We start from the raw sequence: 27,709 nt of genomic DNA on the forward strand, positions 1-27,709 counted from the left end.
GTGCAGCACAGCACGGCCCCGAGACACCTGAATTAGAGGCTGTGACAGGAGGGGAAGCCACAGCGTCCTGGGAGCAGTCATCCTTTGGTGACAAACTGCCCTTGGAGCTGCCTCATCCCTCCTGGGAACAGAGCCTTGTTCCCAGTCTGCCTTCATGCACCTTCTGCTGTGTCTCTGTTCCCAGAGGCTGCTGCTGGTGCTGCCACAGCCTGGACCACCCCGCCCACCTCCCACCTTCTCCCTTCCACTGACCCTCCCCCTGGCTCACTGACACCCTCTCTGGAGGGCAGGGAGGGACACTGAGGCGGCTGTGGAGAATCTGGAGGCCTGTCTGAGAGAGTATCTCCTTTCCTGGGATCCAGCCCTGAGCTGCTCCGAGTTGGGAGGAGCCAGAGCTGGTGGTGCTGAGCTCTGGGGCAGGCTGGGCACCCATTCTTGTGCTCTGAGGCAGGCTGGGTGCCCAGCCCTGTGATCTGGAGCAATCTGTGTGCCCACCACTGCGATCTGGAGCAGGCTGGGTGCCCGGTTTTCCCACTGCACTTCAGAAGCCATAAAGAAATGTCGTACTCTGTTTGCATCGTGCATCCCACATGTCTTGGGGCAGCTTTTTCCTCACCCTTCAGTGACAGAGAAGCTCCTCTGAGGGGACAGAGGTGTGGTACAGCCACTTGTCCCTGGGGACCCATGGGGGTGAGAGGGCTCTGTGCACCCCTGGCTATTTGTCCGTGGGAGGCAGGGGGTCAGTGCTGCTCCACACCGGGAGGTTTGGGGGTACCTCACTCTCCTGGATAATGCTCCACGTTGGATGTGCATGGATCTGCAACCATCCTATAACCCAAACACAGAGATCCTGACGTGGGAGGCAGCTGGGAGTGAGCTCTGTGGACAAAGGGGATTCCTTTCTAGAAAAGCCAAGGCTGTATCTATTCAATCCTAAATTAATTCCTCAAGGGGCACCCACGGAGCAGCACACCCCTGGTTTCTTTTCTCTCCAGCGGCATCCTTTAAACCCCAACCTGTGCTCCTCGTGCCTCTTTTCCCAGGACCAGGCACGGATGCCAACAGCTCCATCAAAGCCACCTTTCCGAGCCGGCTCTGCCCCTGGTGACAAACGCGCGGCGCTGGCGGGGGCTGCGTTTCCCAGGGGTGCGGGGTGCCTGCCTGGTTAACAGCGGGTTTAAGTCAATGTTTGCTCTGAGGTCACCCCCGGCTGCCCCGCATTGTGTGCGGGGCTGTTCCCATGCGGCCGCCGCGGGCCGGGCGCTGCGGGCGGCACAAAGGAGCAGTCACTCAGCATTAGCGGCCGCACAATGCGGCTCCCGCTGCCCCCGCCGCGCCCGGCTCACCACCAAAAACCCCTCCCTGAAAGGCCAGGGACAGACACGGATTCCAGCAAAAGGGGGTCTCTCCCAGGGGTGGGGAAAGCTGCTGTGGGAATTAGCTGGGGGAGTCTCGCAGTCGTGTGTGGGTGGGAGGACGGAGAACATCGGGGGGAAGGATGGCTTTGTGCTGGTGCGGAGAGACCCAAGCGGGGGACAGACGAGGCACAGGGGGGGTGTGGGGGTTCATTATGGGCTGGGAATTGTGGATCCAGACGTGGGGCCCCACAAGGTGCAGGTACACCTGGGAATTTCCTTGGAGAGACACCGGTGGAAGTTCGGGATGGAGAAATGACCGCTGGGACTGGTGTTTGGAGAAGACCAGGGATTTCCTCACTGATCCCTGTCTTGGAGGGTTGTCCAGGACCATCGAATCCAAGCTGTGCCCAAGCCCCACCTTGTCACCAGCCCAGAGCACTGAGTGCCACGTCCAGGTGTTCCTTGGACACCTCCAGGGATGGTGATTCCACTGCTTCCCTGAGCATCCCATTCCAATGCCTGACCACCCTTTCAGTGTAGCAATTCTTCCTGATGCCCAGCGGGTTATCGTCCCCTTATTTTGACTACAGGCAGCCGAAATGCAGAGCAGACCCCACAGGACAGACCCCTCCTGCCTTCTGCCACTGGAGCTGGGCAGCTGCACTTCGTGCTGAGCATCCTCCTCTTGAGAACCCACTTGGGGTTCTGGTTGGCAACTGAGTGCTCCAGGGGGTGGTGGAGCAGCTCCTCCTGCAGACCCTCCACTCACAGCACTGTGTGGTCAAATGATTGGAAAAATCATTAAATCAACCCAAACGGAGTGTTTAGCGTTCCTTTTACTGAGCCTTTTCTTTCTGTGCTGCTCCAGAGCTGCTGCACGGTGAGAAGCACATGTCCTGCACATGTCCCAGTTAAAGGCAGCATCACCTCTGCAATCCCAGCCCTGCAGGAGCCAGGCTGGGAGGAAAAAACCAAACCGTGACACCACTGGGCAGCCTAAACCACGGGGAGCATCCCATTTGGGTAAAAGGCTCCAAAACCCAGTTCCAGTAGGTTTTCTCCTGGAACTGTAGGATTTCTATGCCTTCCCCCCTGGAATGAGGCTCGAGGGAGCTGCCTGGAGGGGGTGGTGGAAGGAGTCAGGCAATCCCCGCTGTGCGGGGGACGCTGGGGTTACAGCATCCCTGCGGTGACCTGGCTCATGGCACGGCACAGACGGCCACCGGGACAGTGCCAGGTCTACATCGGGCTGGTGTGATCCCCCAGAGGGGCTGGGCGGGCACCGGGGCAGGGCGACAAGCCGGGGACAGTCTGGCCGTGTTTGATGGCAGGGTTTGTTGGTGGGTCCCCCCCCGGGTCGGATTTGTTGCTCCCATCCTGGCCCCGGTGCCGGGGAGGGACTGCAGGGTTTGGGGCTGGGCAGAACCCCCAGCCTGAGCCCCGGGGGAGCTCAGCCCGGCCGGGCAGAGCTCTGTGCAGGGCGGGGGGAGCTGCCAGCCCCAGCTGCCGCTGCTCAATAGTCCCTTCTTGTCCCCGAGCATCTGCCCGCGGCCCTCAAAGCCGCATTGTTTCCCCATTAGGCACACGGGATTCCCACTGCGGCAACTCCATCCCGCTGGGAAGCGGCATCCCGGAGGGGCCGGGCTGGGATGGGAGGTGGAGACCAGGGGGGATGGACGTGGGGGGCAGCCCAAGGCCAGGGGAGGGGGACACGGGCCAGATCGTGCCACTGCCACATCCAGGGGGCTCCTGCAGCCCCTCAGCCTCTCAGGGTGACCTTGTTTGGTGAGGGAAAACCCCTTTGGTGGGGAATAACCGATGAAGGAGCCCCTGGAGACTGGAGCTGCCCTCCCAGGCGTGGGAAAGCCCAGGGAGCGTGGGGCTGTGTGGCTCCGCACGGACGGGATGGGACAAATCCGCGATATTTGGTGTCAGAATAAGACTCCAAGGGAGTCCAGTAAGGCTCCCGGCAGGCCCAGGGACATCCCCGGGGGTGCTGGCAGCAGCAGGGAGGCAGGGGCAGGTCAGGGCTGTGACACCGCACAGCCCCTTCTGCAGCCTGGGACCGGGGAGCGGAGATCGGGCAGGGTTTGAGGCGCACCCAGCTGCTCCTCGGTGTGGGATAAGCACGGACCCCGTGGGACGGAGGAGGAAGAGCAGATCCCATCGATCCTGGTGATCCATGATCGATCCCAGCACCCCAGCCGGTGGGGACCGTCACCTCCTCTCCTCGGCTGGCGCTCCTCGACTTGCCTTCAGTGCTCCCTGCACTGTGTTTTTCTGGTGCCAAAGCACATCCGTGAGCACCATCTCCTGGGCACCGCGGAAATCATAGAGGAGAAGCTGAGGGAGGAGCTTTCGTTGTGTATTTTGGGCTGTCTTGGTTAAACTGGCATCCAGGTGGTGGGGTTCCATCCTGCCAGGTGCCTGAGGAGCAGAATGGACACCCTCAGAAGGAAAAGACACTGATTTTCACACTCTAATTCAAGCAAGGCAAGCGTGGGGGAAGACGGATAAGCTTGTGTTCCCTTTAAAGAGCTTGGATTCCCCTGAAGTTTCCAGTTTTTCCAGCTGATTTGAGTTTATTTTGACAGCATAGAACTGGATATAACCCAGGGCCCAGGACTCCTGGACTCTCCACCAGCACAGTGCGGCCCTGGAAAATTAATTTTGCTTCACTGAACTTCTCCCCCAGCTTGGAACATCTCCCTGGGCTGGGATCAAACATGCATTTACTCTTTTCCTGCCTTCACCTCATTCCCACCGATGCCAAGGACTCGCTGTGTTTGAGCTGGGGCTGGGAAGGGTGAGAGGAGAACGAGTTGAGCAGAAACTCCTATAAACCTCAAGTTTGGCCAGGGGAAAACCTGAGGGGGTTTGGGAGGACTGGCCATGAGCTGGAGGGATGGGCAGGCACCAGGCACCCCTGGGGGATGGGGAAAGGGTGCAAGAGGAGTGATGGATGCAGTGTGGGAAGGATGGAGGAGAGAGGAGGCGCAGCCCCCCCTCTGCACTGCAGCCAGCCCTGCCCTGCCCTGCGCTGGAGACACGCTGGGGCCACTGGGCAGGGACACCAGCCCACCACAGCCACCCTTTCATGGGCCATTCATGGCTCTGGGAGAGGAGAACACGGACACGGGCATGGTGACCCCTCAGCGGCTTCTGGCAATCACTCAAGCACAGAATTCCCAAGCCAGAGGCTCTGCCCAGGGGGTTGTGCCCGCGTGGCAGAGCTCCCCATGTACATCTGCCACCAAAATTCCACCCGGCATTTCTCCCCAGGATCCTGGCCCCAGCTGAGTGCAGGGATGTGGGACACAGAAACATCCCCGTCTCATCATTCAGCATCTGGGGAATTGCAGCACGGATTTGCTATGGAATCATTGAGACCTGCAGTGATTTTTTGCCTGGCAGCAGGCTCAGATATGGAGCAATCTTGTGGCTTTAAATGTGCTTTGAAAATAAACACTTCCACATAACTCATCGTGCCTTCTCCACACCTGGCCTGGGGAAAGTTTGGGTGCTGCTGTGGAGCTCCAGGGCTGTCTCTGCATCCTCCTGTCCTTGCCAAAGGCTGCAAAGCTCTTCCCAGATGTTGCTGGGGTTTCAGGGAAGGGACCTTGGCCACCCCAAACCCTTCAGCGAGGGCTGTGTCCTCCTCTGGGTCAGAAATGTCCTCTGGTCACTGGCAGCCAATGACCTCAGCACAGAGAAGGTCTCACCTGTGGTCCCTGGAGAGGAGCTGAGCCTGGAGACACTTTCCTGCTTGGATCAAAGGATCCTGGAGCCTTTGAGGGGGCTGAACCACTGGCCAAGAGCTGGACTTGTTAAAACCTAGGGAAAGAAAATGCAGGCAGTGTTTAGGGACTTGCTTTGCCCCTGAAGTTGGTTTCTTGTCCTTCAGGCACCGTCAGACTCAGCCTTGTGCCTCAGGAAAGGTCCTGCTGCACGTGGAAGTGGGGCAAAGGCACCGAGGAGAGCCAGGGAAAGAGCGAAACTGCTGACAGAGCTGGGGCTCTGATATGCCCAAATCCCTTTGATTTTGGCGTGTTCCAAGCAGCAAAGGGAGGCAGACTCGTTTTTCCAGTGCCTATGTATAGAGCCATGAGCTCATCGTTTCCAGCTGCGGAGAGCATTCAAAGTATGGGAAACAGGAATTTCCACCCCACCTCGGCCCCAGCGGGAGCAAAACTGGGGCTGGGGAGATGCCTGGCTGCCCCAAATCTGCTCTCACTGGCCCAGATCACTCACTGGAGATCCGGGTGGGTGCAAGCAGCCCTGGCACCTCCAGCAGCTTCCAGAGGGACTAGGGGAGGGGGATGTCTGTCCCAGGAGGGAGCAGGGATGGGGATGTCTGTCCCAGGAGGGAGCAGGGAGGGGGATGTCTGTCCCAGGAGGGAGCAGGGAGGGGGATGTCTGTCCCAGGAGGGAGCAGGGATGGGGATGTCTGTCCCAGGAGGGAGCAGGGAGGGGGATGTCTGTCCCAGGAGGGAGCAGGGATGGGGATGTCTGTCCCAGGAGGGAGCAGGGAGGGGGATGTCTGTCCCAGGAGGGAAGGTCTAACCCTAGCCCCGGCACAACCTCCCTGGAGAGGTTTCACCTTTGTTTTCTGATCCTCTCAATAAAACCGGGATAACAAGCGGAGCAGCTCGACCCCTGAGCCTGAGAGCTGTGGAAGGTGTTGATGTGCTCAGGGTGTCCTTGCAGGGAGGGATGGGGATTCAGGGTTCCAGAGGGCACCCCTGGGGACACCAGGGTGCCCTGGTGGGGCTGCACCCACCCTTCTCTTTCCAGAAACCAGCCCTGAGCTGTAAGCAGGGCACCCACGGGTGACAGATACTGCTGCCCACGCCCCAGCCCTGCCCCAGCCCTGCACGGCGCACGGAGGCACTGCAGGGCCTGCCTCGCTGGGGTTTGGGTACCAGGGGTCATCTCCTTTTCCACAGAGCCCCGAGGACCTTCCTGAAGCTGGGAATGTTCCTGCAGAGCAGCTCCCTGCCCCAAGGCAAGAGCTCCCTGTGTCATGGAATGGTTTGGGTTGGAAGGGACCTTAGAGATCAACTCCTTCCATCCCCTGCCATGGGCAGGGACACCTCCCACTGCCCCAGGCTGCTCCAAGCCCCAATGTCCAGCCTGGCCTTGGACACTGCCAGGGATCCAGGGGCAGCCTGCTCTGGGCAACCTCTCACCACCCTCACAGGGAAGGATTTCTTCCCAATATCCCACCTAAATTTCCCCTATGTCAGTCTGAAGCTATTCCCTGTGTCCTGTCCCTCCAGCCCTTGTTAACAGCCTCTCCCCATCTTTCCTGGAGCTCCTTCAGGCCCTGCAAGGTCACACTGAGGTCACCCCAGAGCTTCTCCTCTCCAGGTGAACACCCCCAGCTCTCGCAGCCTTTCCTCCCAGCAGAGCTGCTCCATCCCTCTGCGCATCCTGGAGCCTCCTCTGGGCTCTCTCCAGCAGCTCCAGCTCCTCCCTGTGCTGGGCCCTGGGGCTGGGGCAGCTCTGCAGGTGGGGGCTCACATGTCCAGGTTTCTCCTGAAGCTTTTCCCTGATGAGGACCTCAGGACTTCTGGGGCATTCAGGCAAATCCCAGTCCCGTGGGTGCATGGCCACAGTGAGGGAGGGCTTGTGGGCAGCGCCCTGGGGCCACTGAGCCCACCCCAGCACCTCCTCTGGGTGTAGCAAACAGCATCCAGATCCCTGTGGAGCTGCCTGCAAGATGAGGTGTGGGCTGAAAGTTCAGGCTGAGGGGTGACAGGGGGGCTTGGAAAGAGTTGGGATTGAGGCAGGAGCGATCCAACCTTCTGGAAGTTTTTACAGGTTTTTCAGGGAAGAGGCTTCTTGGCTCCTTGCCCGAGGGTCAGCTGAGGGACAGGCGGCTCCCTGGGACAGGGGTGAGGTGTCAGGGAACCTTCTCTGAGGAGGTTTCCACCTGCACGTGGCCAGTGGTGGCCAATGAGCCACCTGAAGCTGCTGAGACGGCCAAGCATGGGGCTCCTGCCTGCCCTGAGCCCACGGAGCTCCTGCTGCACCTGGACCACGGTTCAGGGAGATGCTGGGAGACGTCAGGGCAGGGACACAACAGCAGAGCCCCCCTGGGTGCTCGAGGGTCTTTGCTGGGTCACTCACTGTCACGCGGGGCTCCGGTCCTGTCTGAGCACACGGGACAGGGACTGCAGGGCTGGGGGGAGTGTTTGGGGTGTGGAAGGGGAGGGGGCTTGGGGACAAGGATGAGGGCAGCGGGGGTGAGGAGCCCAGGCCAGGTGCAGGACCCGGTGCAGGATGCGCAGCTCGCCCAGCCCTGCAGCCCCAGAGGGGTCCCGGCACCCCTTCACTGCCGGATTCCTTGCGATTGACCCCACAGGGACGAGCCCGGGGACACCGGGGAAGGCAGGACCGTGCCTCCCGTCCCTGCCCCCGACGCCTGACGCCAGCTCCTCGCCCACTCCCTGGCCAAGCGGGCCAATGCGAGCCCTTTAAAGCCCGAACGGGTTCCTCCGCATTCACTCGGCGGAGCTGGCCCTGCCCTGTCCCCGCTCCAGCCCTTGCACAACGCGCTCTCCCCAGACGCAGCCGGCACCGGGTGTCCCGAAGGTGTCCCGCTGTCCCAAAGGTGTCCCGGTGCTCTCCCGGGCCAGCCCCGTGCCTGGGGACAGCCGCGCATGGAGGGGCCGCTGCCCGGGGGCCCTACAGCAGGTAAGGGGACTTTGGGGCGCGGGGGAGCAGGGGCTGAGGGCTCCTTGGGGAGCAGCAATCGCTGATCCCTCCTGAACCAGAGCAGGAGCCTGGATCTGTTCTCGTGCCTGAGGAGGGGGCGGCTCGTGGTGCTCCTGTGGCCGTGCCGGGGCAGGGTGACTCCCCCGCAGGAGGAGGGCAGGGGATGGCAGAACCTCCAGATCGGCTGGGAGGGTGTCCGTGGCACTGTCACGCGTGAGAAAAGGGCTGCGGGCTGGGCTGGGTCTGAAAACGCCGCCAGGTTCTGGAAAAACCTGCAGCTGTGATGAAGGTCTGGTTCCTGAGCTGGTCTGAGAGAAGGGAGCTGAGCTGAGCATCTCCCCTTTCCCTTCTCTGCTCTGCGCCGCCCCTTCCCTGCCCGGGGAGATGCAGGGCAGAGCTTCAGCCCCAGCCCAGGCACAGATCTGGGGCTCAGAGCACCCCACAGTGCCCCGTACCGGGGCTCAGAGCACCCCACAGTGCCCCGTACCGGGGCTCAGAGCACCCCACAGTGCCCCAAACCCGGGGGCTCAGAGCACCCCACAGTGCCCCAAACCCGGGGCTCAGAGCACCCCACAGTGCCCCAAACCCGGGGCTCAGAGCACCCCACAGTGCCCCACACCGCGGCCAGGGCGGGGCAGCTGAGCTCTGCGCTCCTCTCTGACTAACCCTGACACAGCTCCAGCCTCTCTGGCTGCACCCAGCTCCGGCCTGAGCTTGGACAAGGCCTGGAGATGCCATGGCCTGGCCACCAGCCCGGGCCAGCCCCCAGCAGCCTGGAAGCAGCCCGGTGTGGGGTTTGCTGCCTGCCCTGGCTGTGTCACCTCCCCCTCTGTCCCCTGTGGCTCCCGCCTGCTCCACCAACCTGGCTGCTCCACGCTCCCCCCGTCCCCCCTGAGCTCTCCGGGGTGGGAGCATCTCCCGGTCCTTGGCAGGTTCCATGGTGGGGTGGGAATTCCCAGCTCCCAGCAGCAGCAGCAGCTGGGCACAGAGGCACTCGTGACACAGCCTGTGCCTGGAATGACACGGTCTGCCCCGGGAATTCCGCACGCACGGCTCCGGCCAGGGGCTCAGCCCTCGGCCCCTGTGGTTTTGCAGCCAGGGTTTATTGCCCTGGAGGGCTCTGGAGCTGAGATCCTCCCGTCATCTGTCCCTTGCCCCCAGGGCCGCACTGGGAGGTTTAATGCTGCTGAGAGTGCCCTGCCCTGTGCAGGCCATGCCAGGCGGCCGTCCCCTCCTTCTGCGAGGGTGAAGGGCAGCGGCAAGAGAGCAGGGAGGAGGAGGAGGAGGGATGAAGAGATGGACTGTGTTAATCCCTGTCACCCAGCCCCTGATTAACCCCTCGTGCCTGTCCCTGGCAGCCGAGCAGCTCCCGCGGCCACCACAGCAGGGATGTCGGAGACCTCCTCCAGCAAGGACGGAGCCCCGGCCGAGTGCCCCGTGTGCTACGAGAAGTTCCAGCCCCTGGAGGCCACGCACCGGCGGCTCAGCTGCGGCCACACCTTCTGCCACGACTGCCTGGTGAAGTGCCTGCTCTCGGCCAAGCTGGACGGGCACATCCAGAGCAGCATCATCTGCCCCGTGTGCCGCTACGTCACCTTTCTCAGCAAGAAGAAGGCTCTGTGGCCACCCAGGGCGGGCACCAACCCCCGCGCGCTGGAGATGCCTCTGTCGCCGTCCTCCTTGTCCCAGCTGGCCAAAAGTGAGGCCAGCAACACGCTGGTGGTGCCCAGTCACTTCGTGATGCCGGTGCAGAGCCTGGAGCGGTGCTCGGCGGGCCCGCAGGGGCTCCCGGGGGTGCTGGCACGGGAAGCTCACATCTTCGTCATCAGCGACCACGGGATGCCGCTGGTGGCCGCGGACTGCGGCTCCCTGGGCGGGAGGAGCAGGGCGGACACGGCCAGCTCGGTGTCGTCCAGCCCGGCCCTGGGGCTGAAGTGCTGCCAGTCGCCCATGGCCCTGGCCGTGATGCTCGTCCTGACCGTGGCCATGCTGGCGGCCGTGCTGCCGTGGCTGCTGCTGGTCAAGAGGGACTTGTAGCAGGGATGGGATCAGCTGGGACACCAGGGTGGTGTCACTGGTGCTAGGATGGAGCTGGGGCTGGAGCCTCTCTCTAAAGGCTCCTGGAGAAAGCCCAGAAGCAGCTTCAGGTGAAGCTCTCTCATCTGAACGGACTTTCAGACCTTCCTGCAGCTCTCCGGGTGCTCACGATGTCACTGGTGGCATTTTCTGTCCCTTTTTGTTGAAATATGGCAGGACACACCCTGCTGGTGGCTTCCTGCAGGGTCTCGGTGGAGAGGATCCTCCTGCACCCTGTGACAGCCCCTGCAGGGCCCGAGGGGGCCGGGCTGGTCCTGCCCAGCTCCTCCCCAGCTCCGGGCAGGCTGCGACTGGCATCAAGCACAGCCAAGGGCTCTGTGCACCGGAGGGTGAGGGCTGCCAGGCTGTGGGGCTGCTGGAGGCCCCCAGGCTCCCAGGATGTTTGGATCATTGCAATGCAGCCAGCCTGGAGCAGAAACTCACGGCTTCCATCCCAGGGATGGATGAAGCAGAGCCTGCAGCTGCCGGGCACGAGGGCAGTGAAACCGGAGGACGGAGAGAGTGATGCTGGCCCTGCTGAGCTCACCCTCCCCTGTGCCAGCCTCCCTGCAGTGCCATGGCACGGGAAGGGAGGCCAGCTCATCCTGCAGGCAGTCCCAGCCGTGCCCTCCCTCACCTCTCTCTGAGCTCCCCAGGGTCGTGGCCGTCCTCCCATTGTCACAGTGTCCCTCCTGCCCTGGTGACCCGGGGACAGGGGGTGGGGTGGAGGGTAGGGAGTAAACCCAAGTTCTGACCACCATAAGGAGGCAGATTTGGGATCCCACCCTGCTGTCCTTGCCAGAGCCCCGTGGCAGAGTGACATTTCCTTGTCCCTGTATCCCACTCCTGAGGTCTCACACCCAAGGACCCATTTTCACCTGTGCCAAACAGGCTGGGCACTGCTCAGCCCCCCAAACCTCCTGGCTTTGCCCTCTTGGGACTGGTCCCACCTGAGGGGACCCCAGGGTCAGCCCCCAGCCCAGGGCCCCCCTTTGGGAGGGCAGTGGGCAGCAGGGAGGCACAGCTGGGATTTGGGAATCTCTGTGCCTGTCCTCAGGGGAGGGGGAAGGGGGCTGCTGGACACCCCTGCTGGTGCTGGGGCCACTCGTGGCATCTGTCCCCAGCCCAGTCTGCACCTTCCTCACCTTTGTCCTCCTGACCCAGTCCCTGGTCCCGTGGGTGCTGCTCTCGCTCTGTCACCCGGGAATGTGTCACTTCACGGGCACTCAGAGTGAGCAGGACATCCCTCAGTGTCACCCCAATGCAAGCAGGGCATCCCTCAGTGTCACCCCAATGCAAGCAGGGCATCCCTCACTGTCCCCCAATGTGAGCAGGGCATCCTTCAGTGTCACCCCAATGCAAGCAGGACATCCCTCAGTGTCACCCCAATGCAAACAGGGGATCCCTCAGTGTCCCCCATTGTGAGCAGGACATCCCTCAGTGTCACCCCAATGCAAGCAGGGCATCCCTCAGTGTCACCCCAATGTGAGCAGGGCATCCCTCACTGTCCCCCAATGTGAGCAGGGCATCCTTCAGTGTCACCCCAATGCAAACAGGGGATCCCTCAGTGTCCCCCATTGTGAGCAGGACGTCCCTCAGTGTCCCCCGATGTGAGCAGGACGTCCCTCACCATCACCCCAACGTGAGCAGGGTGTGATCACCCCACAGGAGGTGACAGTGGGGCACAGGGCTGGCACAGGCTTCCCATGCTCCCAGGGGAGGGACAAACATGTCCAGCAGTGCCACCGAGGTGGCTTTGGGACCAGCCAGAACTTTTCAGGGCAGCAAATAAGAACCACATGGGGCTGGGAAGGGGCAGCAGTGTGGGGCAGAGGAGCTGATGGTGTCCCCTGCCATCCCTGGGGTCACAGCTGGGGACACTGCCCTGCTGGGTTGCTGCTCCCTGTGATGGTCCTGCACTCTCCCAGCCCCGCCTCAGTGTCCCCACCCAAACCTGGCGTGCCATGACCCCGACCCCTGCGTGAAGCACTGGGGAAAAGTGCCTGAGACACCGCCCTGGAACGGAGACCCTGTTTCATAAGAAATGATGACCTGATCGTGACGTGTCCATGCCTCATTATTAATAATGAACCCTGTTATTAGTCTGTCTGGGCAATTAATGCAGAGTGCCAGGGCACCAGCCCCTTGGCACAGGGCTGCTGGGAGGTGGCCCAGGGTGGTTGCAGCCCTGGAGGTATTTGGGAAGGCAGTGGGGACCGGGAAGAGCTCCAGTGGCAGCACCGGGAGGGGATGGGAGTGGCTTGTGCTGTGTCAGGGGCAGGCACAGGACCGGGGGAGGGGGGACCGAGGCTGGGGGCTCATCCATGGGGAGGGTTCGGGGGCATCACCCCTGCGGAGGAGAGGAGGGTGTTTCCCACAGGGTGGCACTGCTCGGCCAGGGATGGCAGGGCCAGGCAGCTGGAACTGGAGATATCTCGGGAAACGCCGTGCCGAGCACCCCGTGCCCACCTCGCACCGCCTTCCTCATGCCTGATCTGTCCCTGCTCCCGTGCCACACCTGGCCCCGGTACCCTCGGGCTCCTGGCACACAGCTCTGCTTGGGGTTCCATCTGGGAGCTGCTGGCTTCTCCTGGCCCCATCCTGTGTGCCCTGGGTGCCCTGGCTCCATCGTGCCTGTGTGTCACTAATGTCACACCCCAAATGTCCCCTTGAATCACAGCCCACCCTGCAGCTCCCATCAGGCCCAGCCCTGCTGCCCCTCTCCCCTTCCCATCCCTGGAAAGGGCAGGATTCTCCCGTCCCCTGTCTCACGGGTGACACTGCAGCCCTGTCCCCTGCCCAGTGTCCAGGCTCTGGTCAGCAGCAGCCAGAGGTCACCCAAGGCCAGTGGAGTGCATGGGCCAGGTGACCCCGAGAGCCCATTAGGGCAATTATGGCCTGATGGGAGTGTGGGGAGGGAGCCAGGGGCTCTCCTGCGGCTGGGGAAGGCCGGGGCTGCGCACACAGAGCTCAGCTAATGGTGCTGGCGTGGCTGCAGGGCCGGGGACAGGATGAGGGGCTGGGAGGTGCACGGACAGGCACATGGATGTGCACAGCTCTCCATGAGGGATGGGCAGCAAAATGGGCGTGGGGATGATCCACAGGATTATCCGAGGGAACCTAAGCCTTACCACCACACTGTGACCCTCATGAGCCCCTCCGTGGTGATTTGCACCTCGAGCTGTGCAAACCCCAGGTCATGGTCCCAGTTCTAGGGATTCAGTCCTGGGATGTCCTCACGGACAGGAGAGGGTCCCGGGGAGCCGCGGCCAGTGCTGCAAAGGGACAGAGCCTGACCGGCTGAGGGGCTGGCCAGGCTTCCTGAGGCAGATTTAACATTCCTCCTGCAGAACATCCACCAGAAGCTCTGCCAGTCCTGAGTCATCCTCCAGCACTGCCTCACCCACCAGCCGTGGATCCTCCTCTGCAAGAGCGGTCCTGCAGGCAGGGAGCACGCCCTGCTCGCTGGGCTGGGGCTCCAGTTGGTGCTGGGACATCCCCAGGTGTCCTCCGCCACCTCCTTCCCTTCCTCTGCCTAAATCTGGGCTCTGTGCAGGCCCTGCCATGCCCCAGCTGTGCCCGTGGGTGTCCCTGAGCTCGGCTGGGCTGTGGCCGCTCCGTCAGGGTCCTGGCAGATCCTGGCTTGTGCCATTTTGCTGGCTGCAGAGCACACCTGCCCGCCCACACTCCAGCTCCGGTCTCTGCGGGATGGCAGCAGGCTCTGAGCCCCAGCAATGGCCGAGTAATGCATCATTAGCAGCAGAAGGTGGCACTTTTATGGCACGGGGATGGGAGGAGTGGGAATTGTGCAGGCCCAGGAGTGCTCGCTGGGCAGGCACGGCTGCAGCTCCATTAGGAAGCGGCCTCAGGGAGCCCCGGCTCCATCAGCCAGATCTGGCCATGAATAATAGAGGAGGAGGCTCCTCCAAGCTCCCTGTCCTGCCCTGCCCTGCCCTGCCTGGAGAGCCACGGGCAGCTGGGGGCTGGAGTGGGGCTGGGCCGGTGTGGGACACGGACAGGAGGTGACACTGACCTGGCTGTCCCTGCCCCTGGGGCTCTCCAAGATCCCGCTGGCTCCATCTCCAGCACGTGGCCCATTCCCTTTTCCACTGTCCACCCTTTTCCACTGTCCATCCCGCGGCCCTGGGTGGCTCTTCTCCCGGGGCTCTGCAGGACAGGGGGGTTTCCTGAGCCTCCATCGAGCCTGGAGGTTTGGCAGTGCCCGAGGGGCTCATCCCCACTGTGACACCAGTGCCCACGGCAGGGGTGGCTCACCGCGACGAGGTCCCCGAGTCCTCACTGAGGGATCACGGGGACAGGAGCGGGGCTGGAGCTGTCCCTTGGTGAGGGGCTGATTTCTGTCCCTGTGGCTGTTGGCAGAGGGGCAAAGCTGAGGGGCAGAGGAGGGTGGGCCCAGCCCTGCCCTTCTCGGCATTGCCGGTGTCACATCAGCACCCTGGCGCACGTCAGCACCCTGGGACTCCTCCTGCTCAGCTGCCTGGGCTGGCTTTACACTTCCCTGTGTCATCCTTACAGATCCTTTTTGTCAAAAACTCGGGGATCTACCATGGAAAACCCCTGGAATACCATCAGAGGTGTCTGCACTCTCCTTCCAGTAACGGCTGGCAAAGACCAGCAAATGCATTTTCTGGGAAGAGCTGCTTTTGAATGGGTTTTGCCTTAACTCATGCCCCTTTTTGCAGCAGGAAATTGAGCTGGAAAAGCCATTTTCCTTGTCTCCGGAGTGATTTATCTGCTGGCTGATGGCAAATCTCCCCTGTGGCAGAGCTGTGCCTGGCCAGCCCCGGGGTGCTGCAGGGCACCAATGCCCTGGGCACGCCCAGATCCTGGGACAGGAGCCCTTCCTGCAGCCAGCAGGGTTTGGAATCCCCCATGGGATGCCTGAGGGAGGGATTCAGGGGTTCAGTGAGAAGCTGAGGAATGTTCCTGTGGGACAGGAAAGCCTGGCGTCACTTTACTTAACTCAGGTGTGGACCCTCGTAGGAAACCCTCCTTGGATGCCTCAGGGGTGGGAGCTGGCAGCTCCTGGCACAATCCAGGGTTGCAGGTGGCTGCTGTGACATCTGGGATCTGCAGGGACCCTTGTGGCAGCACCTCCTTGGGGACAGCTGATGACTGTGACTGTTGGAGAGAGATGTCACCTCCAGCCACGCCTGGACCCTGCCTGGTGGAAGGGTTTGGTCCCAAAGTTTTCATTCCCTGTGCACTGGCTGTGCTGAGAATGGGTGGGGAGCAGCCACGAGGCCCTGTTGAGCATCAGTAACTGCAGCCACAAATTATTTGGTGGCCACTCAGGGGAAGCAGTAGCCACGAGCCCCAGATGGGCAGCAGGGTCACCCAGGATGGACAGCAGGGTCACCCAGCTGTCACTGGTGTGGTGGTGGTGGGTTTCCTCCCAGCCTGGCTCTGGAGCAGCAGCGAGTTCCAGGATGCCCAGGGATGCTGAGGGATGCCCAGGGATGTTCAAGAGATGCCTGGAGATTTTCTGGAATGCCCAGGGATGCCCAGGGGTGCTGTGTGCCTCCAGGAGCTGCCCACCAGCTCCACACATGGTGCTGCAGTGAGTGAGCCCCAGGCAGGCTCCGCTGGCCCTGGTGGCACTGGCTGTGGTGACACTGGCTGTGGTGACACTGGCCCATGGTGATACCGACCCATGGTGACACTGGCCCATGGTGACACTGGCTGTGGTGACACCGGCTGTGGTGACACCGGCCCGTCCCCCATCCCCGTGGAACCTTCCGAAGGAGCAGCAATGAGCTCATTCAGTGGGAGCCCCGCCGGGCTCGGAGAACATGAAGGGAGCCCAAGCCGGTGACGGGGCGGGGTGGGACCCCCGGCACTGGCCAGCCTCCCCTGCCCTGGCGGCCCCGGGGACAGCGGCTGAGCCGCAGTGACACCTGATGGGACAGGAAAAGGAGCTGGCCCGGAGTGCGGAGGGCGCAGGAGCTGCTCCTCCTGCCGAATCCCACCCCAAAGCACCCCTCAGCCCCAGCACCTCCAGGGCTGGGGAGGGTTAAATCCCAGTTCGGAGCCCATCCCTCCAGCTCGGCTGTGCTGGAACCAGCTGGGACCGGGGCCGTGGCAGGGACCGGGCATCCCCCTGCTCCCGGCTGGGAGAGACGGGGGTGGCTGCAGGAGGGGCTGTGCTGGGAGAACCAGTTCCTCCAGGATGCGCGAATCCTGCTCGTCCCCCACCCCAGCACCCGGCTGCAAGGGGCTGGGCAGGTCCGGCGGGCAGGAGGAGTTTGGGGTCCCCTGTCAGGTCAGAGGGTGCCGGTCCCTCTCCAGCCCCCGGGGGTGACGGGTCAGCAGTCCGTCATTTTCCCGGGCAGCCCAGCATTTTCCCGGACAGTTCATTTGATGAAAGCCCTGGCTGCAGGCTCTGTCCTTCCTGGGGTGTGGATCTGGCCGCGCCTGGCGCGCTGCCCTGGCGAGGGCTGGCTTTGCCCGGGACAGAGGGCACTCGCTGCAGAGATAGCACCGCTGCTTATCTCGGTGATAAGGCTCCTGAACGCCCGACACCAGCTTCCAGAGCGTTAGGAACCTGCGAAAATCTCGGAGTTCCTCTTGACATGGTTTTATATTTGCAGGGAAAAGAATTCATTAAAGTCCCACTGCCTCATTGATCGCAAATGCAGCAGAGACAACAGTGCCTGTATTTACTAAAGATTTTTTTTAAAAGCTTCCTTGCACTGGAGGGGTCCCTCCACGTTGCCAGAGAGGGGTTAATGATGCTGGCATTTGCCACTGATGGCCTGAATTTTCCCACAAGTGCTCCGCCAGTTTCCAGCTCTCACCTTGCCTTGTGTGAGAGCTGCTCCTCCACGGAGTCACTGCAGCCAGAGGTCCCTGTTCACCCCACCACCCCTGCCAGGGGACAAACAGATCTGGGGAGGAAGGCAGCAGCTTTAAGGAAACAGTCCCAGAGAGATGGCACCAAACTGGTGTTCCCAGAACAGAACAAACCCCCTGGCACAGGCTCTGCATCCCTTAGTGGGCCAGCTCTCTGCTGGATGCTCTGGGGAACGGGGAGGAGGTTCCTGTCCTATCCAGGGCAGGATTGGGGCACAAATGTGCCTCCGTTTCAAACCGAAGTCATTTCAGCGCTTTGAGGCTGTGGGTCCTGCCCAGCCCAGCTGCGGAGGGGAGCAGGGAGCTTTCCTGCCCTGCTTGGAAGACAGGATGGTTTGAGAGCTACAGGGAACACCAGATACCTCCTCGTGGCAGGGCCTGAGGTGCCAGCCCTGCCACCAGCCTCATGCCCCAGGAACTGGAGGCAGAGGAAAGCTGCTGGTTCCCCCCCAAAGCTCCCACACTGAGCAACACCCCCCAGACCCCACCGCCCCTGCTGTGGGGGCAAAGTGCTAAAACCAGGGCCAGCAAGGACACCAAAGGCCTGATGTCACCTGCAAAGTCCTGCCTGGCCCAGGCTGGGGGCTGGGCAGTGGGGAAGGTGAGTGTCCAAATCCCTGAGTGCCAGCACTGTCCTGCCAGCTGGTCTGCAGAGAAGAACCAGATTCCACCTCAGAGCAGATTCTCCAGGGCAGGAAATCACAACAAAACAAATTCTGGTGAAGTTTTAAACAGTTGAGAGAGGTGTCTGCAAAGGAAAGTGCTGAACAGCCTCTAGGTTGTTACATATTCCATAGGTGTTATAAATGCTTCCATCCCACACAAGTGTCCTCCTGGTCAGCTGAACTCTGCATCAGGAACACAGGGGAATGGAGATGTGGGAGACCAGGAGACCTCTCCTCTCCCCTGAGCTTTGGATTTGGAGTGAGCCAGGGGTTTGTTCCCATGCTGAGCCAGCCCTGGTTTGGCAGCTGAAGCGCTGAATCCTCTCCTGGCCTTTGCAGCTCCCCAGCAGCTCTTTGGACTGAGGTCTGAGTATTTCCTGAAGTGCCCTTAGAGAGTGCCTGGGACCTTGGGTAAAACAGAGCTGACACCTCCAGCTTTGGGATTTTGCTTTGGGAACCCTCTGTCCTGCCTGATTTTGTTGTCTGTCTCTCCCATCACTGCACAGAGCAGGTCCCAGCCCGGGCACTCAGCTGCACCTCGGGCTGTCTGTCCAGGTGTGAGCCCTGCTGGACGATCACACTCCTCCAGTGAGGTTGGCAGAGCTGTCAGCCGGACCCTGTGGGTCTGTGGCCCTTGGTTGGGACAGTGGGAAGAGGCTCTGTGGCCACCAGGCTGCTCGTGCTGTGCCCTCTGAGCCCGCAGCGGGCAGGGGGAGAGTGCAAAGTGATTGCAGAGGATGCAAAAGGGGTGTCCATCCTTCAGGGGGTGTCCTGAGTGGCCGTGGCAGTGTCCCCAGCACAGCAGAGGGACACAGCTCCTGCTGTGCTCTCAGTGCTGGTTGTGCAAGAGCAGCACAGCAGAGTCCTTGTGCGGAGCTGCTCCTCTTCCTCTGCTCACTCCCGACATCCACGCTTGTCCTTTCCTCTCTCCCTGTAAACAGAGAGTGGAAGGAGCTGGGAATGCTTTAAAAGACCCTGATAATTGCTGAGAAGTTCAAGATCTTTCAATAAAGATGTGAAATCAAACACGGACTCAGGGGACCATTTCCCACCAGACAGACCCCAGACAGAAGCACCAGGGATGCCCAGGATGCCCAGGGATATTTAGGATCAGCCCAGCTCCAGATACGAGTGAGGCTGGTAACATTTCAGCACAAAAGGAGGATTTTTCCCTCCCTGGAAGATCCAGACTCAGGAGCAAACACCCGGCGCTGCTGAGGCTGGTATTCCCCTGGTCCTGGTGCCCAGTGAGGGATCCATGGCAGTGATGCCATCCAGGGGATGAGGGAGGGAGCCCAGACTGCTGAGGGCAGGTCCAGGTCACGAGAGGGGACTCCTGGAGTCACCCCACAGCATTTTGGGGTTGCAGTATCAGCGCAGGAAGCACTGGAGGCTGCTGGGCTTTGGGCCACCGGTGTCACTGGGGTGACTGGGGGAGCACAGACTGGTCAGGGAGCAGAGGGAGCTGCTGGTTCCTGGTGCCCATGTGGGCTCTGTGCCATGGCCACGGGGCTGTGCCAAACCCAAGGATCTGGAACAACCCCCAGCATGGAGCAAACAGACCGAGCACAAAACCACAAAAACCCAGAGGGAAAGATAAGCCCTTGAGTCAATATCACACTGGGCCTGGGCCAGTGCTCCCAGTGCTGCCCAGCACCGAGGGATGGGGACCCACAGGTGCTTCACCCACTCCTGTCCTGCCACTGGGGCTGTCAGGAGTGGACTCTGATCCAGCCTGAGGGATTTGGGGACAGCAGAAGAGGGAAGGAGCTGTGTCCCTGGGATGGAAAGGACATTGGAGACCATCAGAGCTGGTGCTCTCGAGGTGCTGGGGCATGCAGGGTCATGGGACAGAGGGTCAGGAGAAATCCCACGGGCCCTGCCCATGAGCACACACAACTGGGAGGTTTTCCCTCTCTTGCTGGGCCTGGCTGTGCATGAGGGACATTGAAGTCACCACGTCCTGCCTGTGCCTGTGTCCCTCTGTGCCAGCCTGGGAGAGGTGGAGGATGCTGAAGGCACCTTGCACACAGAGACGTGTCTGGGTTTGGTTTGTGCCCACATTCATCCTCTGGGCGACTGTCACAGACCCAGGTGGAGCAGAGAGGGGAAACGTGCGAGCAGTGGCGTGCGGGATGCTGGGCTCCCCCAGCGTGTGGTGGTGCACGGGGAGCCTCTGCTGCTCCACGGGACTGGGTACAGGCTCCTGAATGCACCCAGGAGGTCCAGGCACACGGCTGACAGCACTTTCCCGTGTGGCAATCACCCTCCACCCCTCTCCATCCCCAAACCATCCCCTGGCCGTGCTGGTGAAGCACACAGCATCGTCCAGTGCCAGGTGCTGGCAGCGACTTTGCCCCCAAAAGCTCCATTCGGGAGTGTCTGTCCCACCAGCCCGGGAGGCAGGAGGGACCCGCGGGGACAGGGATCTCGCCCCAGGTCCCGCGGGGGTCTCTGGGCGACGGCCCCGGCTCCCTGGATGCTGTCCCTGAACGCCACACCCAGGCACGCACCCAGCGAGGGACAGACCTTGAAGGGTGACAAAGCCCTCGGCCGGGTTTTACAGGCTGGATTGACAGGCTCAGCACCGGCAATTAAAAATCCCCGAGCAAATAAAGGAGGGTGTGGGTTGCTGCTGCCCTTCCTTCTCTACAGCTGCAGGATCCGACTGATGCTTGTCCCGGGTTCTTATCCTGAGGCACATCAAGGAAATTCCTGAAGTACCTAGTCCGAAGGGCACAGGGGTGGAAAAACACCCGGAGACCTGGTGAGGGCAAAGCTGAACTCCTGGCCTGGGCACCCTGGCGAGTGCAGGGCTGTAAAACACCGAGACCCACACGGCAGCTGCCCCTCACAGGGCAGAGCCAGGAAAACCTCGGGTCTGTCTCTTGTGGTCACTGCCAAGAGGAGAGGAAATCAAGGGAAAAATAAGTAAATGACAAAAAAGAATCTCGCTGGTTGTGAGAGGCTTTACAGAGAGCTGTGCAGGGCAGTGTCCCTGTCGTGGCTCACAGGCGGGGACAGTCATGGCAGTGAGATGCTGACAGGGAGCAGAGCTCTGACACTCACCCGTGTGCCAGTGGGGACGTCTCCCCCATCTCTGCCTCCTCGCTGCCTCACTCTGCATTGAACCCATCCCTCCTTGGCTGGCTCTCGGTGTGGGTGCACGGTTGGCTCGTGGCTGGGGCACCCTCCTGCTGTCACCTCCTTCTGCCACGTGCAGCACCGAGCACTGTGGGGCTACTCCTCATTAACCTCGGGCTAATTGGCTCCCCCATCCTGCCCAGCACAGGAGGAACATCCCCGGGATGCTGGCAGCCAGGAGAACACCATCCCTGCTCTCCAACACTCAGACACCTCCAAGTCCCCTAAGATTTGGTGTTGCTGCTCTCACACTGGGACAAAACGGAGCCCTCTGGGCTTCCCAGGTCAGACCAGCCCCTGCAGGCACTGCTGATGCTCTGTGGTCCCTCTTGCTGTAGGACCAGGCTGCAGACACCAGGCAAGACCTGGCCTTTCTGCCCCTTGGGCAGCTGCCAAACCAGCCAGGCATGTTCTAGACAAGCCCGAGATTAACAAGGCCCAATCTCAGAGCCGATGTTCAAACATGGCACTTTGTACGAAGTTTCCGTGTGCTCAGCATTTGTCACCGGGCTCTTACAGCCCATCAGAGCGCTGCCTTGGTGACACGACTTTCACCTGGGTTTCACTGCTCCCCATCTCTCTGCTGGGAAAACATTCCCTGTAGGGAAAACCCTGGCGGCAGCACCCAGGGTGTGGTGGGGTACACAGGGGCGGCTGGGGCTGCTCCCTCACACCTTACACAGAGGTTCTGGTGCTAAAACCTGGATTATCCTTATTGACTTCCCCTGTTTGCCCAGGGTGGATGGCCGGGGTGGCTCATGCTCCTTGTCCCTCTGCTCCACAAAGCTGCCACGAGAGAGCAGCAGCTCTGCAGGACCCTCCTCTCCCAGCACCATCTGATGGGAAGCGCCGAGGAATTACACCCCAGACAACAGCCCCCTCCAAACTCCACCAAAACCCCCTCCCAAAATCCATTCAGCTCATCAAAACCAACTTCCCGTCCATCGTTAATCCATTCCAGAGCATTTTAAAATCTACTCTTACTCCTGAGAGCGCCTGTCACCAGCAGGAAGCTCCGGCTGCCCCGCCAGGAGCTCTGCATTCCCCCACACCAGCCAAGCATCCCTGTGCATGCTGAGCTGTGGGTACCTTTCCCCTGAGCGTCCATCTGGCTGCTCGATGCTGTGAGGACCAGCAGGCCCTTCCCTTCGGTCTCTTTCGGGTGCTCTTCACCAGCTGAGGGATGCTTTGGATCATCCCAGCTGCCGCTCCGAGGGCAAGTCCCCGCTGTGGCTCCGTGGCTCAGCTGCACCCCAGCTCCCGGAGGGGCACCTCGATGTTGAAGGTGTACCAGAAGACCCAGAAGACGAGGCTGAAGGCCAGCAGCAGGGCCCCCAGGTAGACGAAGAAGTCCCAGGAGCTGATGGGAGCCAAGATGCCCAGGAGGAGGATGAGGAGCCCCACGGCGTCGCAGAGCAGGGCCAGGAGGGCGATGGCAGCGCAGCGGCCCAGCAGCCCCCGCAGGCGCATGGTGCAGCCCCGAGCCCCTCAGCGCGGCGGGGGGAGCAGCATCCCTGCGCTGCCTCCCGTGCCTCTGCTCCGGGCTGCCAAGAGGAAGTACAAATGTCACAACACACCTTGCAGAACAATCGGGAGGCAGCACACGATACAGCTTTAACCGTTTCATGGCCCTGCCTCTGCCTGGCCCCAGCAGATCCCAGGGGAATTCCATGTGTGCCCACCCCGGGATGCTCTGCGGTCATCCAGGTGTGGCTGCTTCACATCCAGTCTGTCCCAGAGGTGCAAATCTGCCCCTGACCAGCCCACAGCCCTGGGATTTGAGACCAGGGGCACCTTGTGTGACTTCTGGGCAGCATCCACCCAGGGAAGTCTGCAGGACACTGGCTCTGACATCCCAGAGACAACCTGGACACATCCTGCTATTCCCCTCTCCTTACAGGTAAACTGAGGCACAGGAATTTCTCCAGAATGCCAAAAATACATCACCCCTGCAACCCCTCCAAAGAGCAGGTCTTGCTGGAGAGCACTCATCAGACCACCTGTGCCACTGCCCATCCCAAAAATGTGACACCAGGCAGCCAGTGAGGAACCCCCGAATCAGCCAAAATTCCCCAGAGCTCCTGGCTGGTCTCTGAGCAGGCAGTGGGACTTTTTGGGATGCTGCTTTCTGCTCCCAGGTTATGGTGTGGCACTGGGAACATCTTTGCTGTCCTTCCTCTCTGCTCTGTGCATCCGTGGCAAACTGGGGAAGGTTGTGGGAGGTAAAGAATCTGGTCCTGCCTCCCAGTCTTATCCCAACCTTATCCCTCCTGCCTCCCAACTTTATCCCTCCTGCCACTCCCAAACACACACAGACAGCCCTGAGCAAACCCTCTGTTCCCTGGGCAGCAGCTCCTTCCCCTGAGCAGCAGAAAAAAACCCTGTTCCTTCTGCAGTTTCCATGTGCCCAACATCCAGTGTAGAAATAGGAGAGGGTTTTTTAGGGTTTCAAACTCACTGTGAGCACTGAGAGTGCCCTGAATGTTTTACTCTCATCGTTGCTCACTAAGGACAGGGAAGGCTGCGGGATTTTGGGGAGGGATGGGCAGGTGCAGCTTGTCCTGGTGGGATCTCATCTGTTCCTCAAGTGGGAGGAAGCACCAGCAGCATTTCGGGGTGCAGGATGAACTGGCAGCCTGGGTGTTATCCCGACTCAGGTATTCCAGCATCCCAGTGGGAATCTGGGACGTCAGCCCTTGTGCCTCACAAGCCTGAGGCTGTGTTTCCAGGAAGGAGCGCTGGAAAGTCTCAGGGGAATGTAAAGGTGTGTTCACAGGCACCAGGGGTCACCTGCTTCCTCCCACCCCTGAATAATTTACCCCAGCGGCTGCAGAAACCTGATTGCACCAAGGGTGAACCCAGTGAATGTGACTGAGATTATGGGATCATGGAATGGGTTGGGCTGGAAGGGACCTTAAAGCCCACCCAGTGCCACCCCTGCCATGGCAGGGACACCTCCCACTGTCCCAGGCTGCTCCCAGCCCCAATGTCCAGCCTGGCCTTGGGCACTGCCAGGGATCCAGGGGCAGCCCCAGCTGCTCTGGGCACCCTGTGCCAGGGCCTGCCCACCCTCACAGGGAGGGATTCCTGCCCAATCTCCCACCCAGCCCTGCCCTCAGGCAGTGGGAAGCCATTCCCTGGGTCCTGTCCCTCCATCCCTTGTCCAAAGCCCTCTTTGAACCTCTTTCGGTACTAGAGCTAAACATCCTCAGAGGGGGGTCTGCCCCAGGGGTGTGCACATCTCGGGGCAGGTTTGGTGCTCTGGAGGCCCAGGACAGACACCTGGAGCAGGGCTTTCTCCACATTCTCCACACCGAGCCTGCCGGGCGGGTTTGCTGCGTGACCTTTGAGATGCAGGGGGAATATTTCCTCTTTGAGCTGCTCTGCAGAGATAATGACTTTTGTAATGGTTTTCCTGTTCTTTTTATAGCACAGGGGAAGCTGGCAGAGCACATCTGAGCTTTAGTGAGACATAATTATGTTATGGAAAACCTGATCTTTTCTCTAAATGCGTTTTCTTTGGTCTGATCCAAAGCACCACAGTGGGATTCAAGCAGGCTTCAGTGGGAGAGAAGAGGAATTGCAGGGAGCAGCCAAACAGGGATTTGGAGGTGCATGGGAATGGCCCAAAGGTGTGAACTTGCCCGTGGGCTGATCAAAGGTCCCTCTAGCCCAGTCCTGTCCCAGCAATGGCAGGAGGAGACAGCGTGTGAGTCCACCCCTCCTGGAATCTGCTCCTCCTGGACTTCTCCAGCATCCACCACTGGTATGTTATGGAATTCAGAGGGCACATTCTTCTCTCTTGCTTCTACTGTCTCTCTTTTTAATCTGTTCTCCATAAAACCATTCAAACCCACGGATACTCCCTGTCTCTGTAGCCCCCCACGTCCCAAGGAGGTAGAGGCTCACCCGTGCCACAACAGAGGCAGAAATTCATTTTCCAGCATCTCTGTGGGGTTTTGCTGGGCCATAGCAGGGCGTGAATTTAATGTCAGCTCCTAAAGAAACCCTTGTGAAGAGCCTTCAGGTTATCCTGCATCTCTCTTTCCCTCAATTGCTCCAGCTCACTTCAAGAAAAAGATGCAATTCCCAGTGCTGGGAGCAGCTCCAGTGCAAAGTTCCCTCCCTCCCAGGCAGGGACCAGGCATTTGTACCCCGTGCTACCAAGGGGGAGTTCCCACTTTGCTCCTGGACTTCCAGCTGCAGTTATCCCCCAGCTGTTGATCTGACTTTCCCTTCATTTACATTCCTGTCCCTTTGCCTCCCTGTCCCACCACAGATCTGGGCAGCAAAAAGTGAGCTCCACCTGCTAAATCCTCTCCTCACCAGGCTCTGCTGCTCCTTGGGCTGTTTCCTTTTCCTGGGCAGGCTCCATCCTCTCGCCAGGCCCCTTCCCGAGCCGCTGCTGACCCCTGGACTGAGGTGTTCACTCAGCCCCTCACCCAGCACCCAAACCAGCCCCAGCCCCACTCCTTGTCCTGTCCTCTCCCTCCCCTACCCCGTGGGTGCCACACCACCCCCAAACTCTGTCACCACACCCTCCCCACACCGCAGAGATGTGACACCAGCGCAGCCCTGTCCAAGTCCCCTGGGAACATTTTCCTTTAATGAAAACTCTTATTCTTGTTATAAATGACCAGTCTGGAATCCAGTTCAGTTCTTGGTCTCAGTGACTTCTTAGCACATGAACTTTTCACTTGGCTGTGTCCTTCTCCTTGGCCATGAGACGTGGCCAGCAGGAGCCCCCTCTCTCCATTTGGCAGTTCCAGTCCTCCTGGAGCATCCCCTTGGCCCCGCAGCCCTGGCTGAGCACAGCTCTTTGCAGCAGGACCCATTTCCAGGTGCCTCCTCCATCCTGGGCAGCTCTTGGCCTCCCACCTGTGCCCAGATCTGCCTCCAGGTGGGATCTGGGGCTGCTCTTCACGTCACTCCCTGATTTCCCATCACGAATCCTGCTGTCCATCCTCTCTCTGGCTGCAGCTGCCCCGAGCAGGAGTTTTGGGTGAGCATCCCCCGCCCATGGCAGCTGAAGGAGCAGAGGCTGGTGCCCCGTGCCAGGGCAGGATTGCAAACAGCAGCAGAGCGTGTCATGGCACGAGGGATGGCTGAGGAGCAAACAGCTTTGCTGGGTCCTGTGCCAGATCTTGTCCAGCCCCGTCACCAACCTGGCACAGGCTGGCCAGGGACGCCTGCCCCAGTCAGTAAGCAAAGTTCAGGGCCAGGCTGAGCCCGGGGCAAAGGGACTTGTGTGCTCAAATACTCCTAATCCAGCTGTGCCGGCTGCCAGGATGGGATGTGTCACCTCAAGCTCTGCCCACACGGGTGGAGGAGATCCCCAGGCAGCCATGGGCACAGACTGGGGGTAGCCTGGCACCAGTGCCAGGGTGAGCCCGAGCTCCCTGTCAGCCAGGCTGTGGAAACACAAATGCTTCAGCTCTCAGGCATCTTGGACCATATTTTCAGGCAGAAATGTTGATGTGGCACCAGTTTCAGAAATGAGGGAGTTCCAGCAGAGATGGCCAGGAGGAGGTTGAGAGTTTCCTGGGAGGGAATCAGCCCCAAGCACAGTTCCCACAGCTTAGACCATTCCTGGACACATCTCCCTTGTCCCTGCCCTGCCAGGTGCCTGGAGCAGCAGGATCTGTGCCCTCTGCAGGGTCTGTGCCCCTCTGCAGGATCTGTGCCCTCTGCAGGGTCTGTGCCGTCTGCAGGAACTGTGCCCCTCTGCTTCTGCTGTGTCTCCTGATGCTGTGCAGAGCCTCCAGCCTGTCTGGAAAATTAGGGAGCTTGAAGGAATTGTGGCTCCAGCCAACGGCTCCTCTCTGCTGATGGATCCTGCAGAACCTCCTGGGGGAGCTGGGTTCCTTTGGGGTTTTGCTTCAGCCCAGGTTCCTTCGGGGCTTTGCTTTACCCAGTGAGTGCTGTTGAGTCACTCTTTGGACAGGGAGGTGATGCAGAGACCTTGGACCTGCCTTGCTGGGCTCAGCTGAAAAATCCTGCTCCTTTTTTTCCTGGGATGACTTGGATGAAATACAAAGTTCATTTTCACACTGGAGACCATGTAGGGAAGAGACTGACTGGGATGAAATCCTCTGGGGAGTACAAGAACGTGTTTGTTTTCATGGCTGCTCAACACAGGTTGCTGGAGGGAAGGGGAACCCTCTCGGGAAGGTCCTGGCTGCCCTCAGCGGTTGAAGAAGAAGGACTTGAGGCTCTGTAGGAACTGTGACTTCTGCCTCTGCTTCTGCTTCTTGCGGATGATGGGGATCCAGACCAGGCCACAGACCAGGAGCATCAGTCCCAGGGACAGGAAAGCCGGGCCAGACATTTTGTAAACGTCTTTGTTCTTGGGCAGGAAGCAGGCCAGGCTGGTGATGACCATCCCGAAGAGGAAGATGGCAACTCCCACGGACACCACGATGACGGGTTTGTGGTAAATGTCCCACTTGCTCCTGGATGCGCTGGTCCACACAGACTCGCTGCGGGAGCTCATGCACAGGGTGCTGCCCGTGTTACTGGTGATCAGCTCCTTCGACTGGGGGGACTTCTCGCTCCCATCAGGGCTCTTGGGGGGGATTTCCATGGTGGTGGGATCGGAGGAGGAGACCTGGGATGGACAAAAGAGAAAGCAGAGCAGGGCAAGTGATGGAGGATGGAGGGTGCTTCCCTTCGGTCATCAGTGAGTGCAGCCCAAGGGGAGGTGGGGAAGGTTTTGGGGGTCACTGCAGGGAAAGAAGAGCATCTCACTGATAAAATGGTGGAACAGGCAGTGGGATCCTGCAGGCAGGCTGGGCAGGAGGTGTCTGTGGAGTTCCAGTGCCCAACCATGGACAGTGGGATCCCTGCAGTCCCTGTCCCTACACCTTCCAACTC

At 60.6% G+C, this 27,709-nt stretch overlaps 2 protein-coding genes and 1 long non-coding RNA gene across 3 annotated transcripts; 1 reads left to right on the forward strand and 2 right to left on the reverse strand.

Moving 5' to 3' along the window:
* Window positions 1-2,176: 2,176 nt before the first annotated feature.
* On the reverse strand, window positions 2,177-5,337 carry LOC120410972. Its single transcript, XR_005603356.1, has 2 exons — window positions 5,081-5,337; window positions 2,177-3,785 (listed from the first exon to the last, which is right to left on the reverse strand). It is a non-coding gene; the product is annotated as an uncharacterized LOC120410972 (long non-coding RNA).
* Window positions 5,338-7,871: 2,534 nt separating this feature from the next.
* On the forward strand, window positions 7,872-12,211 carry RNF222 (ring finger protein 222). Its single transcript, XM_039562593.1, has 2 exons — window positions 7,872-8,057; window positions 9,437-12,211. Exon 2 carries the CDS (start codon window positions 9,468-9,470, stop codon window positions 10,113-10,115), a length of 648 nt encoding a protein of 215 aa, XP_039418527.1. The 5' UTR covers window positions 7,872-8,057; window positions 9,437-9,467; the 3' UTR covers window positions 10,116-12,211.
* A 13,272-nt stretch (window positions 12,212-25,483) lies between these two features.
* On the reverse strand, window positions 25,484-27,437 carry PIRT (phosphoinositide interacting regulator of transient receptor potential channels). The gene has a single exon (XM_019291925.2). The coding sequence runs from the start codon at window positions 27,417-27,419 to the stop codon at window positions 27,021-27,023; it is 399 nt and encodes a 132-aa protein (XP_019147470.1). The 5' UTR covers window positions 27,420-27,437; the 3' UTR covers window positions 25,484-27,020.
* Between the last annotated feature and the right edge of the window lie 272 nt (window positions 27,438-27,709).

The sequence above is a fragment of the Corvus cornix genome, chromosome 18 (genome assembly GCF_000738735.6).
Source record: "Corvus cornix cornix isolate S_Up_H32 chromosome 18, ASM73873v5, whole genome shotgun sequence".
Taxonomy (NCBI): domain Eukaryota; kingdom Metazoa; phylum Chordata; class Aves; order Passeriformes; family Corvidae; genus Corvus; species Corvus cornix.

Coding starts and splice junctions, on each gene's coding strand:
- RNF222 (XM_039562593.1), top strand. CDS start 9,468: ATGTCGGAGACCTCCTCCAGCAAGGACGGAGCCCCGGCCGAGTGCCCC.
- PIRT (XM_019291925.2), bottom strand. CDS start 27,419: ATGGAAATCCCCCCCAAGAGCCCTGATGGGAGCGAGAAGTCCCCCCAG.